Raw genomic sequence first — 12,364 nt, 5'->3', positions numbered from 1 at the left:
TGGGCCCTCTTAACATGAGCACTTGTGTCCCAGGGCCAAGCACTCGTCTCCGGAAGGCGCCTCTCGTTACCTCGTTATCTCCTCCATATTTTCAATTTGTCATTGGTTGTTTGCATGCCTCTCTCCTTTGGCCTTCTCATTAGGCTGCTTTCCCCTTGGTATAGCATGGGGCTTTTAGATTTTTAAGGTATCCAAGCCAGTTTTTTACAATGGAGGCCCCAAACATAAAAAGGGGGGAAAAAACCTGGGCATTAGGATTTAATGAGGGGCTGGCTGGGGAAAGTGAGTGAGTGATTGAGAGTAGGGCTGAAAGAGAGAGAGAGAGAGGGAGAGAGAGTGCCTGAGAGAAGGGATAGGGGAGGAAAGAGTAAGAGGAGAAAGGGTGAGGGAGAAAGACAGAGTGCGAGAGAATGAGCTCTTGAGCAGAGCACCGGTCTCCATTCTAGTGGCAGAGAAAGCTCCTGATATACTAGAGCCGGGGCGTGCGCTCTGATCAGGTCGGCAGCGAGCACAATTACCTTCTTTTCAAATCCTTCAGTGACACTGCGGGAGGAAGGAGGACTTTGAAACTTGAAAGGCAGGAGCTCGCTTTCAACCTCAAACGCGAGCAGGAAAGGGCTCTGAAATTTGTTCAGTGCTCCCTATCCACCATTAGCTTGTTTCTTCCTCTTGCCTCCAGGCATTTAAGCGCTTTTTGAAAAGATGTTAAGAAATTCAATCACCACAGAGAGACCAGACTCGTTTTTACACCCCCCCCCTCTTCTTCTTCTCCAGTGGAGCATGCTTCCCCCTAGTCCATGGAGGACTAGCCCGGTGTTTTTGTGTTGTTGGGAAGGGGGCGGGGGGGGGGTAGACCGGTGAACCTGTGGAGGACGGGATGAGTCAAGTGCAAGGAGAGGAGTATGAGGAGAACTGGACTAGCAGAGAGGAGTGAGATATGGCCTGGAAGGGCAGTGGTCAGAGCAACTGAAGCGTTGAGGATTTTTTTTTTTTAAACTTTTTTTTTACTTTTTGTATCTCTTCACATCAGAGTTAGTGAGGACAGAGGGGAGTAATGCTCAAAGTTGCATCACCAAATGAGAGCACATCACATCTCAGACGTCAATAGCATCAATTATTAAAAACTACATGGTGCTTCAGTCTTTTAATTGAGAAAAAGTTATGTGCGTTTTGCAGTTGATAGTTTGAAACACACTATTATTGATTTTGCCTTTGTAAATTGTAAATGTTGTAAATTAAAACACTTTTAATGCACTTCACCTCTAGCAGAGGTAAACTGCAGGCATTCCACAAAAATGATAAACTCGTAAATCGTATGTATTTCCTTATATGTGACCTAGAGACAGACAGAGAGTGCTAGAGCGAGCGAGCGCGAGGGAAAGACCAGGAAAGAATCAGGAGAGGGAGGGGGCCATGTGCTATTATTTATTTGCCTCTCAATGCTGAGGTTTGTTGACCCAAGGTTTCCCTGTGTTTGCAGAGCCTCTCAGCCACTGTGATGTAAAAGGATGTGCTGGCGCTCAGCGCCTCAACAGTAACATAATGAAGCTCTCTGGATCAGTTCACTATGACGATGGCCAGGGGGGATCGGGTGACACTTGTTAGATTGAGCACTGTTTTATACGCTTGACCCCTCTCGGACATGAATGAAGCGGGCAAACACCGACAGGGTTCACTGAGAGGGAAAGAAAGAGAAAGATTTATCCCTAAGGGAAAAGAGAGACAGAAAGAGAGAGAGGGAGCGAGGAGCACGCTTGGGATTGTGAAGGTAGTCATGGGGATGAGAGGCAGAGAGAGAGAGAGAGAGAGAGAGAGAGAGAGAGACAGACAGAGAGGGAGGATGAAGGATAATCATTTTGTCAACAGTCAGCAGTCTTGCCATCAGGACTGCAGGCCATAGAACTTTGAATGGAGCTGGGTGGTGTAAGAAACAAGCAAGCACCCGATCCTGAATTCAACTGCAGAACTATTTTTTATTTTTTTTTATTCAAATACATAGAGGAGTTAAACATGATGAAAAATAATACTGCATTAATTTGACTCTTTATTCATACCTTCCCAAACCCATAACGTATAGCCCACTTCTCTTTATTCTCCTCACCATGATTAGTCCAAAAGACATGGAGACAAAAAAATCCAGGGTATAGCCTCCAGGGTATAGCAAGTTTGCTGGAATGTTGGTAGGTTAAGTCCTCTGTGCCCTTCTGGTCCTAACGACACCAGCTGAGCCCGCTGTGGCTACAGCCACCCCTTCCTAAAGTGACCATCTCCATGGACACCACAGACTCCATGATGAAGGAGGGTTCTCTTCAATGAGGTAGTAGACTCAAACAGGAACTAATGGAGTGACAAAAATCCAGTGCAACAGAAAAAATGGGACAGTTCTCTGGGGTCCACAGTTTCAAATGTCCCCGGAAAAGGGGATTTTTCATTTTTGGATTTAAAGCATTTGGATCATAAATCTACGGGTAAAGTCTTTTTTGGTGTTATAATGCACAACTAGGCAATCGAGTGGCAGAATGTTACTGCTACTGAGGTATTTTCTCTAAACTGACCTGCAAGATGTGTACCCTATCTGTCTTATGGTGCAGGAAGTGCCCCTTCCCTGGCTTACAGTGATTTCACTTAGACAAGCTTACAGCCAGCTCTAACCTCCTCTGGCAAATCCATGCAAGGAGCACAGGCACACAGTTGGTAAATCCCTTTATGTTAATATTGCAGTTTGCGAGAGTAGACCTATTAATCCAGATTTAACAGCATAAGTGGCATTATTCCCTTAATAAGATCACAGGGTATGCAGTATAGGATTAAATACTTATACCATAACTGACACTGTCATTTCTCCCGGATTGGAAGAAGCTCCCATTTTCCGTCACTCTGTATCTCTCTCTCTCTCCCACCCTCTCTCTTTCTCGCTCACTGTCAGTTAAATGGTTCAGAGTCGCTGGATTTTGCAACCACACAGACTCGGGACTGCCAACCCTGAAGCGTGAGGGACGGGGAGGGGATCAGCCAGAATTTTTTGGGGGGGCTACAAATGATTGCCCATAGGCGCCTAGCTTGCCCTCTCCTGCTCAGCATGGGCATGCCAGTACCCATAATCTGCCCTCTCCTCTTCCTCCTCCGAGTCGGGTTTTTCAAGTCTCCTCTGACTCCCGGGGTTGGTGGCAGAGCCAGGCAGCGCTGTCACTCCGATGCTAACGCGCGTGCTAACGCTATTGCTACAGAGCTTTAGCTGTTGGCTTCTAGAACAGAGTTCCCCTGCCAGACCTTCAGAACATCACACGACTGAGATACTGGAATGGAATTAGGGCCGCCCAGACCGACCCCTAATGAGCTGAAGCGGCGGTGGGCTAGAAAGATGGCTAAACTCACTGGACTTTAGCAAGCTTTACCAAGGACCACTAGAGCACATCTGACATGAAACAGCACTCTGACAGAGGGGATTATAGTGAGATAAGTGAAATACTATTAAAGCATTAAAATGAAGTATGTAAGAAATATTATTGAGGTCAAATAGAGTTGTTTTTATTTGTTTGACACATTATCTACAAGCTCAAACTGTAAAATCATGCGTCATTTGTTTTCATGTATAGTCTGAGCTCTGGAGGACACTGAACAGTGCGTTACAACAGGCCCGACATGCCAGATTGTGTCAGTGGAGCTTTAAAAGAAGTCTGCTCTGTGTTTTACTGCGGTCGGGTCATGGGGGGGCGGGGGGGGGGGGGGGGGGGGGGGGGGGGGGGGGGGGGGGGGGGGGGGGGCGACCTGTAGCGGGGGTCAGGCATCTTCAGACCTCAGCTCAGTCACTAAACCTTTGGCTGAGTTATCCACAGTAAAGCCTGACACAGTGGAGAGAGAAACCCCCGGGGATCACATCGCTCCCCTACAGCGCCCCTGCTCTCCAGAAAAGATTACTCTGGGAAATGGGGAAGAGGGAGAGCGAGAGAGAGAGAGAGAGAGAGAGAAGAGATAGAGATAGAGAGAGAGAAGAGATATGGGAATACATGAGGGAAAGAGGGAAGGAGTAAGAGTAAAGGTACATGGAGCACAACACACTGAGAGAAATGGCGGTAAAGAAAGACAGAGAAAGAGGGAGGGAGGAAGACAGAGTGATAGAGAGAGAGAGTGAGGGAGGGAGGGAGGGAGGGAGGGAGGTGGGCGTTGATACTACCCATGAGGCCACTTAACGGGCAGCGTGGAATGCTGGGGAAAAACACAGAGCAGCCCTCTCCATGGGAATCCACGTCTTTGAGTTGAAGAAGGAAATGTGAAGGAACTGACAGAGAATGTTGGCTTGTGGGAACTGCAGGCCGGGCTGCTATGGCTTTGATACGGACTGGAGGCCTGTTTCTCTTTAGAGGAAGCAAGAGGCCTCTCGACGCTCAGCCCAAGCCTTGCACGCTCAGATCCAAGAGACCAAACCCAGGGGGGTTTAGAGAAAATACCCACAATGCTCTCTGCAAGAGCAGACGGCCTGAACGAGACTGCCGAGCTATGCTTTCTTAGGAGCTTTGAACGTGACCTGACTTGTTCCATGCTGTTGAGTTTGTGTGCAGTTGTGTGTGTGTGTGTGTGTGTGTGTGTGTGTGTATCTGTCTGTGTGCATCTGTCTGTGTGTGTTTGTGTGTACACGTACGGTTGTGTTGGGGTGTTAACATGCCCTGAGAATTTACCTTTGATAGCAGCTCTGCAAATTACTTGTGATTTTACCTGAAAGATCTAAGGGCATTTTTGCTCCAGTTTCTCCTGTATGTGCAGCTCTCGTCAAGTGTGTGGTTAATTCAGGCCAGCAGTTCAGGTGTCAGTCTCTCATGGTAGTGTTATCTGTGTGTGTGTGTGTGTGTGTGTGTTTGTGTGTGTGTGTGTGTGTGTGTGTGTGTGTGTGTGTGTGTGTGTGTAGGTGTGTGTGTGTGTGTGTGTGTGTGTGTGTGTGTGTGGGTGTTTATGTATGTGTGAGAGAGAGAGCAGTTCAGCATAAACTCCGTCACTCAGATGTATAGTACAAGTGTTTACAGCAGTCATACCCTCATCACAAATGCACATTCACAGGCTTGTGCAAAAGACGCTGTTTGTACGTAGTCAAGATTGCACATAAAGCATAATGACAGGAGTCTCACTCAGTCTCTCTCTCTTTCTGTCCCTCCTCCATGTCCTCGCAGAAGATGAGAGTTCTGTGCCGACGTACCACCACCGCGAGCGGCGCAATGCCCTCAGCGCCCACAACCCTGCGGCGGGCACCGCCTCGGGCAAGCTGAGCGAGGAGCCATCCACCTCCACGGAGGAGCGCCCCCACCTGGTCAAGAAGGAGCTGCACAGCTCGCTGCCCCACCTGGCTGACCACGCCCTGCCCTACCGTGGGACGCTCTTCGCCATGGACCCCCGCAACGGTTACTTGGACCACCCTTACGGTAAATTGATGTACACAATATTTAGCAGGAGGTTTACAGAACAGGCTTCATGCCAGTTAATTAGTATTTTTTGTAGATCCCTTTTACACTAATTGTAATGGTCTGATGTTTTCACCATAAAAATCAGGCTTTACCATATGCTTTAGTGAAAGGCCAAGTCTCTCAGCACACGGCACAAGTGATATGCACGGCACACCAGCACTTTCATATGATATATTTCAGGCAAGTCTTCAAGCTCAAGGACATGCACAGCAGAGGCACAGTGTTTTCGCCTGCGTTTTCTCTGTTGTAGGGTGAAAGGCAAAGCTGCTGGTTGAGTGATTGGGCATGACAGTTGACTAGTTGCCCTCTCTCTTTCTCTCTCTCTCTCACTCTTTTTCACTCATTTTTTCCCTTTCTTTCTCTTTTCTAAGGGAGTTAGAGGACGGCTTATGCTGCTCCCTAATTCCCTCATTAAGGTCTGTCTGAGCACTCCACTCCCTTCTCCTTCATCAACACACAGATCAAAGCATCCAACCCCCCCCCCCCCTCCATGTCTCTCCATCTTTCTCTTTCTGTGTCTCTCGCTCTCTCTTTCCTTTCTCTCCATTTTATTTTCTCTCCTTTGCTCTCTCTGGGACCTGCAAGGAAGTGTGACAGAGGGGAGAGAGAGAAAGAGAGGAAGAATTAGATGGAAATAAGAGGTATAAGGAGAAATGCTTAGAGAGAGAGAGAGAGAGAGAGAGTTGGATGAGATGAACTGGGGCCCTTTAGGAGGTTAATTTTGCGAACCACCGTAAGCCCGGACGTTACCCCCTGGACAAGGATTCGATGTGATGGCTTGTTTAGTTTCGCTAAATTGGCTCTGAATTGGGCCTGACATAGCTCTTTTAATTCAGCCGCTGTAAAGAAAAGGTCCCTTTCCCTTTCTCTCTCTCTCTCTCTCTCTCTCTCTCTCTCTCTCCCCCTTCTCCAGCCATTTACTGTAACTCTATTTATTTAGCTCGCTCATTAGCCCGGCAGTCTCTGTGTGCACTGGTGCCTGAGCAGTCATGGGCTCTCCTAATTCGGAAGGTTACTTAAAGTCAGGCCTCGAAGGCCAGGCACAGGCACAGGGCCGGAGCCTCGCCAGCAGAGCATTACTGTCCATTACCGGCCAAGGCCCCAGCTCAGCAAGACTGCCACTCCTGATTGCAGCTGCCACGGGGAGCCGGGGTGGGATGGGGGTGGGTGTAGGAGCAGTGAGTGCAGATGGGGGGTGGCTAGGGTAGGTGGGGTGTGGGGTGTGTGTGTGTGGGGGGGGGGGGGGGGGGGGCTCTGGTGAGTAGAGGGGTGGAGGGATGGAGGGAGAGGGGGTGGCGTTCCAGGCTGCTGGTGCCCAGAGGGGTTTGATGATGAGGGGGTCTGGCGTGGTGGGGTGGCCGTGGCAGTGGGGGTCGTGTGGAGAAGGAAAGCAGCGAGTGAAACGGGAGAGTTGAGAAGCGGTGTTTGGGGGGGGTGGAGGGGGGGCAAAAGAGGGGGGCACTGCTGTAACTTAAAAAGGGTTCCATTCTTTCCGCATGGAAGCCCGGAGCTGCAGTAAAGTGAACGGGTGAGAGGAAAGAGCATAGAGGCCCACCCCCATTCTTCTCCATCACCCTCTTCCCCTCTCTCTGTCCCTCTCTCTCTCTCTCTGTCCCTCTCTCTCTCTCTCTCTCTCTCACTCTCTCTCTCTCTATCACCCTCTTCCCCTCTGTCTGTCCCTCTCTCTGTCCCTCTCTCTGTCTCTCTCTCTCTCTCTCTTACTCTCTCTCTCTCTGTGTCCCTCTCTCTCTCTGTCCCTCTCTCTCTCTCAGTCACTCTCTCTCTCTCTCTCTCTCCATCACCCTCTTCCCCTCTCTCCGTCCCTCTCTCTCTCTCGCTCTCTCTCCCTCTCTTTGACATGTAATATGGTTTTGAGAGCTGCTTCTGTTCATTTCTCGGCTCCTCCGGTTGCATGCCTTTTTGATTGATGAACCAGAAGCTGTAATGAAACTCAAGTCTACTCCGTGATTATGTGGGCTGATGTTGAGAGTAGTTCAGCCCTTCATGGTCACATTAACACATGCTTACACATGTGCTTTCCTCAGAGCTCTTCTGTAAAACACACACACACACACACACACACACACACACACACACACACACACACACACACACACACACACACACACACACACACACACATACACTCATTGCTTGTTCTTGCTCTTACCCAACAGCAAATTGAGTTCTTGAGTCATACAAAGCTGTCATCTCTGTAAAGGGCTATATTGGGCTCTGTGAAGGCCTTCCTGAGGCTATTACCCCTGAAGTTCGGAGAAATAATCAGGCCATTTCACCCAGGCCTTCATGCGATGGCTTCCTCCAGCATGACACGACAGGAACTGAAGGTGTCCCCAATGACACGACAGGAACTGAAGGTGTCCCTAATGACACGACAGGAAGTGAAGGTGTCCCCAATGACGTGACTCCTTTGCTCTCTGACTGACTGGAGGAAGGCGGGGCCCTCAGGGCCCTCAGGATCTGTGACCTCGCACCTGCCCTTTGCCCCCTTCTTCTAAAGCTCTTTAAAGAACATTGAGTCCCGAAACCCCCCCACACACACACACACGCACACTCTCACCCATACCCTCTAGTGATTTTTAAGCAGGCCCTGGCGCCAATCTCAAATCACTGTTGAGGTGTGAAGAACGTTGACCCCCATTTCTGACACTGTCCTCACCCTAAAGAACAATCTCTCCTCACACACAAACACACACACTCACTCATTCACACACACACACACACACACACACACACACACACACACACACACACACACACACCCTCCTGAGATCCATCACCTCCTAAATGCGTCCCAGGTGTGTGAGTGTGTGATGGAGTGGGGGCGCGGGCCTTTGTGCTGTGTTTGCAGGGCACAGAGAGACACACACACACACACACACACACACACACAGGGAGCCCGGCAGGGAAGGGGCTGGGTGAAATCCGATTATTCTTCCACGGCAGTTGGATGTCAGACACCTAATGCGCCTAAAACGTGCCAACACCTGCAGCCTCTTCCCCTTCGGCACACCTGGGATGGTGGGTTGCCGCGGCGACGCACTCGGAGATGTGGGTGTTGAGGAGCGGAAACAGGGAAGGAACAAGGAGCGCTTCGGGGGGGAAGGGGGGGCTGGAGTTTATGCAGCGGGGGTCTCAGCTTCCGCAGCAAATCTCTTCTTTCGCTCAGACCTCTTTCTTGTTCTCCCACATCTTCAACACAGTGGCCCAAGACAGTGTTTACTCCTTTTTGAAAGAAAGACATTTATTTCATTTTTTTTAAACACCCACTTCTGCACAAAGAGGAGGAAGTGGTGGTGGTGAGGGGATCGCACCCCTTTGTGGGCAGTAGCTAAACCATTGCAGTGATCAAGCTTTAGCCGCTTTTCTTCGGCAAACACTGGATAAGAGTCCACATCCTGCTTACCACCGCGATAATACGTGGCGGCTTTTCCGTGGATCAGACGCTGTCAGGATTGAGAGAAAGAGGGAAAGAGGGGGGGGGGGGGATTAATGAAGGAGTCCGCCTCTTTAAGATTCTGATTGTGAGGAAGTGTGAATGCAGCGCGCGGCGGCGGCGGCGACATCTGTTTACATTGTACGCTGATTAACGGGTCAGCGGACTTCAGCAACAGTGAGCCACTTGCTGGCGAATCAGCAGCGATTCATTCCCCTCTGGGAGGAGGGATTCTCCTTCCTCCTCCTTAAAGTGTTTTATTTTCTTAAAAAGACACTCGCTTGTCCTCGCCAATCGACCCGTCCCATTAAAGGACTTAAAGCTTGTATTGTACTTTGTGGCTTTCTTGTAAGTTCCAGTTGTATTGAAAATATTAGAGGATGTCGAAGAGAGATTTGTAAGAGGCTAGAAAGGAAAACACTAAGCTGCACCAGATAGCTGGAAGGATGCTGATGGCATTGTGTGTGTGTGTGTGTGTGTGTGTTTTTAGAAGTTTGTTTGTCACTGCAGAATACTGTCTTTATGACTTAATGTAGACAGTGTAGAGATTCAGAAGCCCAGAGCTGAGCTTTGAGTTTGTGTCTCCTATCAGGCCAGCAGTGTCTACTTCCTACAGTAAAAGAAATCTAGAGATTTAGCTGGTAATCCTCCACTTCTCTGACACTCTACTTCAACACTTTGACAAAGTCATTTTCAGGGATATTCTGCAGTTCACTGCCCTGGTGAGGTAAGCCATACGTGGAGCCAGACTGCATGTAGAGATATGTAGAGACGGTCGAGGGTTCAGGTCCTGCCCGGCCTCGCGGAGCAGGAGCGTGAACATGAGCAGACGAGCCGTCTGGCCCGCTCCACTGGAACGCAGCGCCTCCTGCTCGCCCTGACCCCCCCCCCCTCGTGACCCCCCAGCCTCTCCAGAACACTGCGACTGACCACTGAAGTGAATGAGCTGGCTGTCAGAGGCGTGGACGTGCCTCGCACGTAAAGACCCGGCGGCTCAGTGATGCCTCCGTGAGCGCGTGCGGCACAGGCCAGCTGGGATTAGATTGTCAGTCTCGGAGAGCTGGGTCAGCTCTTTGCAGGAGAGAGGGAAACTAAAGGAACATGGAGAAAATGGAGACCGAACAAACATGGTTGGTTGGGGTAGTCACACATGAATGCACACTTTCACACACACATACAAATACACACATATACACACACACACATACACACACACACACACACACACACACACATACATACACATGCTCATGCACATACACATACACATACACATACACATACACATACACATACACATTCACATACACATACACATACACATACACATACACAGACACACATATACACAAACACACACACACACACACACACACACACACACACACATACACACACGTACACATACACATACCTACACATGCAAATACACATGCACATACATATGCACATACACATGCAAATACACATACACATACACATACAAATACACATACACATGCACATACACATACACATACACATACACATACACATACACATACACATACACACGCACCACCAAACACTCACTCGCTCACACACACATGCACACATGACCCATTTCAAGGGCGAGGGCTTGTCTTCTTGATTGATTCAATATTGGCTCTTTGAAAGGCAGCGGGGCACAGGGGGCAGAGATGCTGGGGGCGCGCCTGCAGGCGCTGGAAAGGGAGCTATCCCATCCCTCCTTCCTCCTTTCATCAGGAGCGCGAGGAAGAAGAGAAGCGACGTCAGGCGCTGCTCCTCGGCCCCCTCTGCCCAGCTCACCACACATAATCGGATGATCCCCTCCTTCATAAAGATTATTAGAGGAGTTGCTTAAAGTTAGATTGGCCCCTTCCCTCACATTCTTCTGATTTCTTCCCCGTTCTTATGATTTAAGGGTTAGGCCAAGTATGAAATTATTCCATTTCCTTCCATTCTTTTTTTTTTGTCTTTTTTTTTCCCCCTAAGAAAGCCTTGGAGTGCAAAACGACTTAACAAGCCACTGCTTAAGCTACTGGGCTTCTCCGTAACAATAATGGTAATTCTTAACGTCATAAGTAGCGATTCACAGCAGTTGTTTGCATAGTATTTGTTTGCATAATATCTGCTTTAGGTCCCCAGATAAATACACAATAGCTTGAATTTGCTGAAACTCCCTGCACTGATACGAGGAGAGCAAACACAATAAATGTAGCTTTGAGGTCTTCAAAAGCGCTCCTATTAATATTTGTCAGTGTGAGCTGTATGCCAGGGGAAAGCCACAGGCACCGGTGAAGTGCGCTTCTCAGACACTCCGAAATCGGACTTATGAACACTCGAGCGCGACGCCCCACAGAAGCTGACGTGACCCGCGGGGACACTCCTTCACGAATGCCTGCGGGGTGAGAACCGTGACATCTCTGAGTCCTCGGATTCCCCCTCTTTTTTTCCTTCTCCACTCAGCGCCTTCTTCTTGTCTTCTGCGCCTTCTCTTCCTTCCCCTCTGCGTCACGGGAGCGGCGCTCTCGTTTCTTCATACGAAGCACGCGTGTAAATCTCACCAGCTCAGCTCGTTTCGAGGGGGCCAGCTCGTGAAAAGTCTCGTCTCCCTGGCGTCACGAGCGGGAAAGGTTAACATCCCGGTACCCGGCTTCCAGCTCTCACCTGGGGATAACAGGCGTGTGTGTTGTCAGAGCGGAGGGAAGGGATTGAGAAGCCTGCTGTAATTAAAATGTTTCCCATCCTCTATTATTGTGTGGCTGAGCGCCGTAAGAAGGCTGTGTCCCTGCCCCCTTGTACTTATCACAGGAGAGACACTCACTAGAAACAGAGGGGGGGTGGTGTGTGTGTGTGTGTGTGTGTGTGTGTGTGCAGTCAGAGAGAGGTTGGTGGGTCGGAGAGAGAGAGTGGGAGCGATAGATGGAGGGGAAAGGGGAAAACAGATCCACTGAGAGTGAGTCTGTTAGAGAGAGAGAGAGAGAGAGAGAGAGAGAGGAGGAGGAGGAGGGGTGTGAGACTGGTTGTGTGTGTGTGGGGAGGGTGGGGGAGGGTGGGGTGTAACAAAGCTGAAAATGAAGAGAGACATAAAAGAAAAGGAGCTGAAGGAGGTCAGAGGCATCACAGGCTCAGCGGTGCCTTCAAAGATGGTTGGGACAGGTGGCAGCTCCAGACAATCTCGCTCCGCAGAGCAGCATCCTCTCAGGGAGAGATAAGGGATTCCTCCATCCACCCCCCCCCCCTCTCTCCCTCTCTCTCTCCCTCTCTCTCTCTCTGTCTTTCTCACCACTCTCTCTCCACCCCTCCGCCCCCCCTCACCCCTGCTCTGTGCCCCTCTCCTCTCCTCTCCTCTCCCCAGCCGGGGCCCTTTGATGTGGCTCCGTCGGCGCGGGCTGCTGGGAGTGCGCTCTGGCCCGGCTCAATCGGTGGGGCCTCAGCAGTGCCGGGCGCT

General features: G+C 50.0%; 1 protein-coding gene across 1 annotated transcript in view; it reads left to right on the top strand.

Annotated features, from left to right (window-relative positions):
- The window catches only part of gli3 (GLI family zinc finger 3), a 129,805-nt gene that overhangs the window by 47,582 nt on the left and 69,859 nt on the right, over positions 1–12,364 (top strand). The window contains exon 3 of the mRNA XM_031583572.2: positions 5,163–5,411. Within this exon, the coding sequence (XP_031439432.1) occupies positions 5,163–5,411 (249 nt within the window). The remainder of the gene's footprint in view (positions 1–5,162; positions 5,412–12,364) is intronic.

Source organism: Clupea harengus, chromosome 17 (assembly GCF_900700415.2).
Source record: "Clupea harengus chromosome 17, Ch_v2.0.2, whole genome shotgun sequence".
Lineage (NCBI taxonomy): Eukaryota > Metazoa > Chordata > Actinopteri > Clupeiformes > Clupeidae > Clupea > Clupea harengus.
The sequence above is the reverse complement of the archived record's forward strand: the minus strand, read 5'-3'. Positions and strand labels throughout refer to the sequence as shown.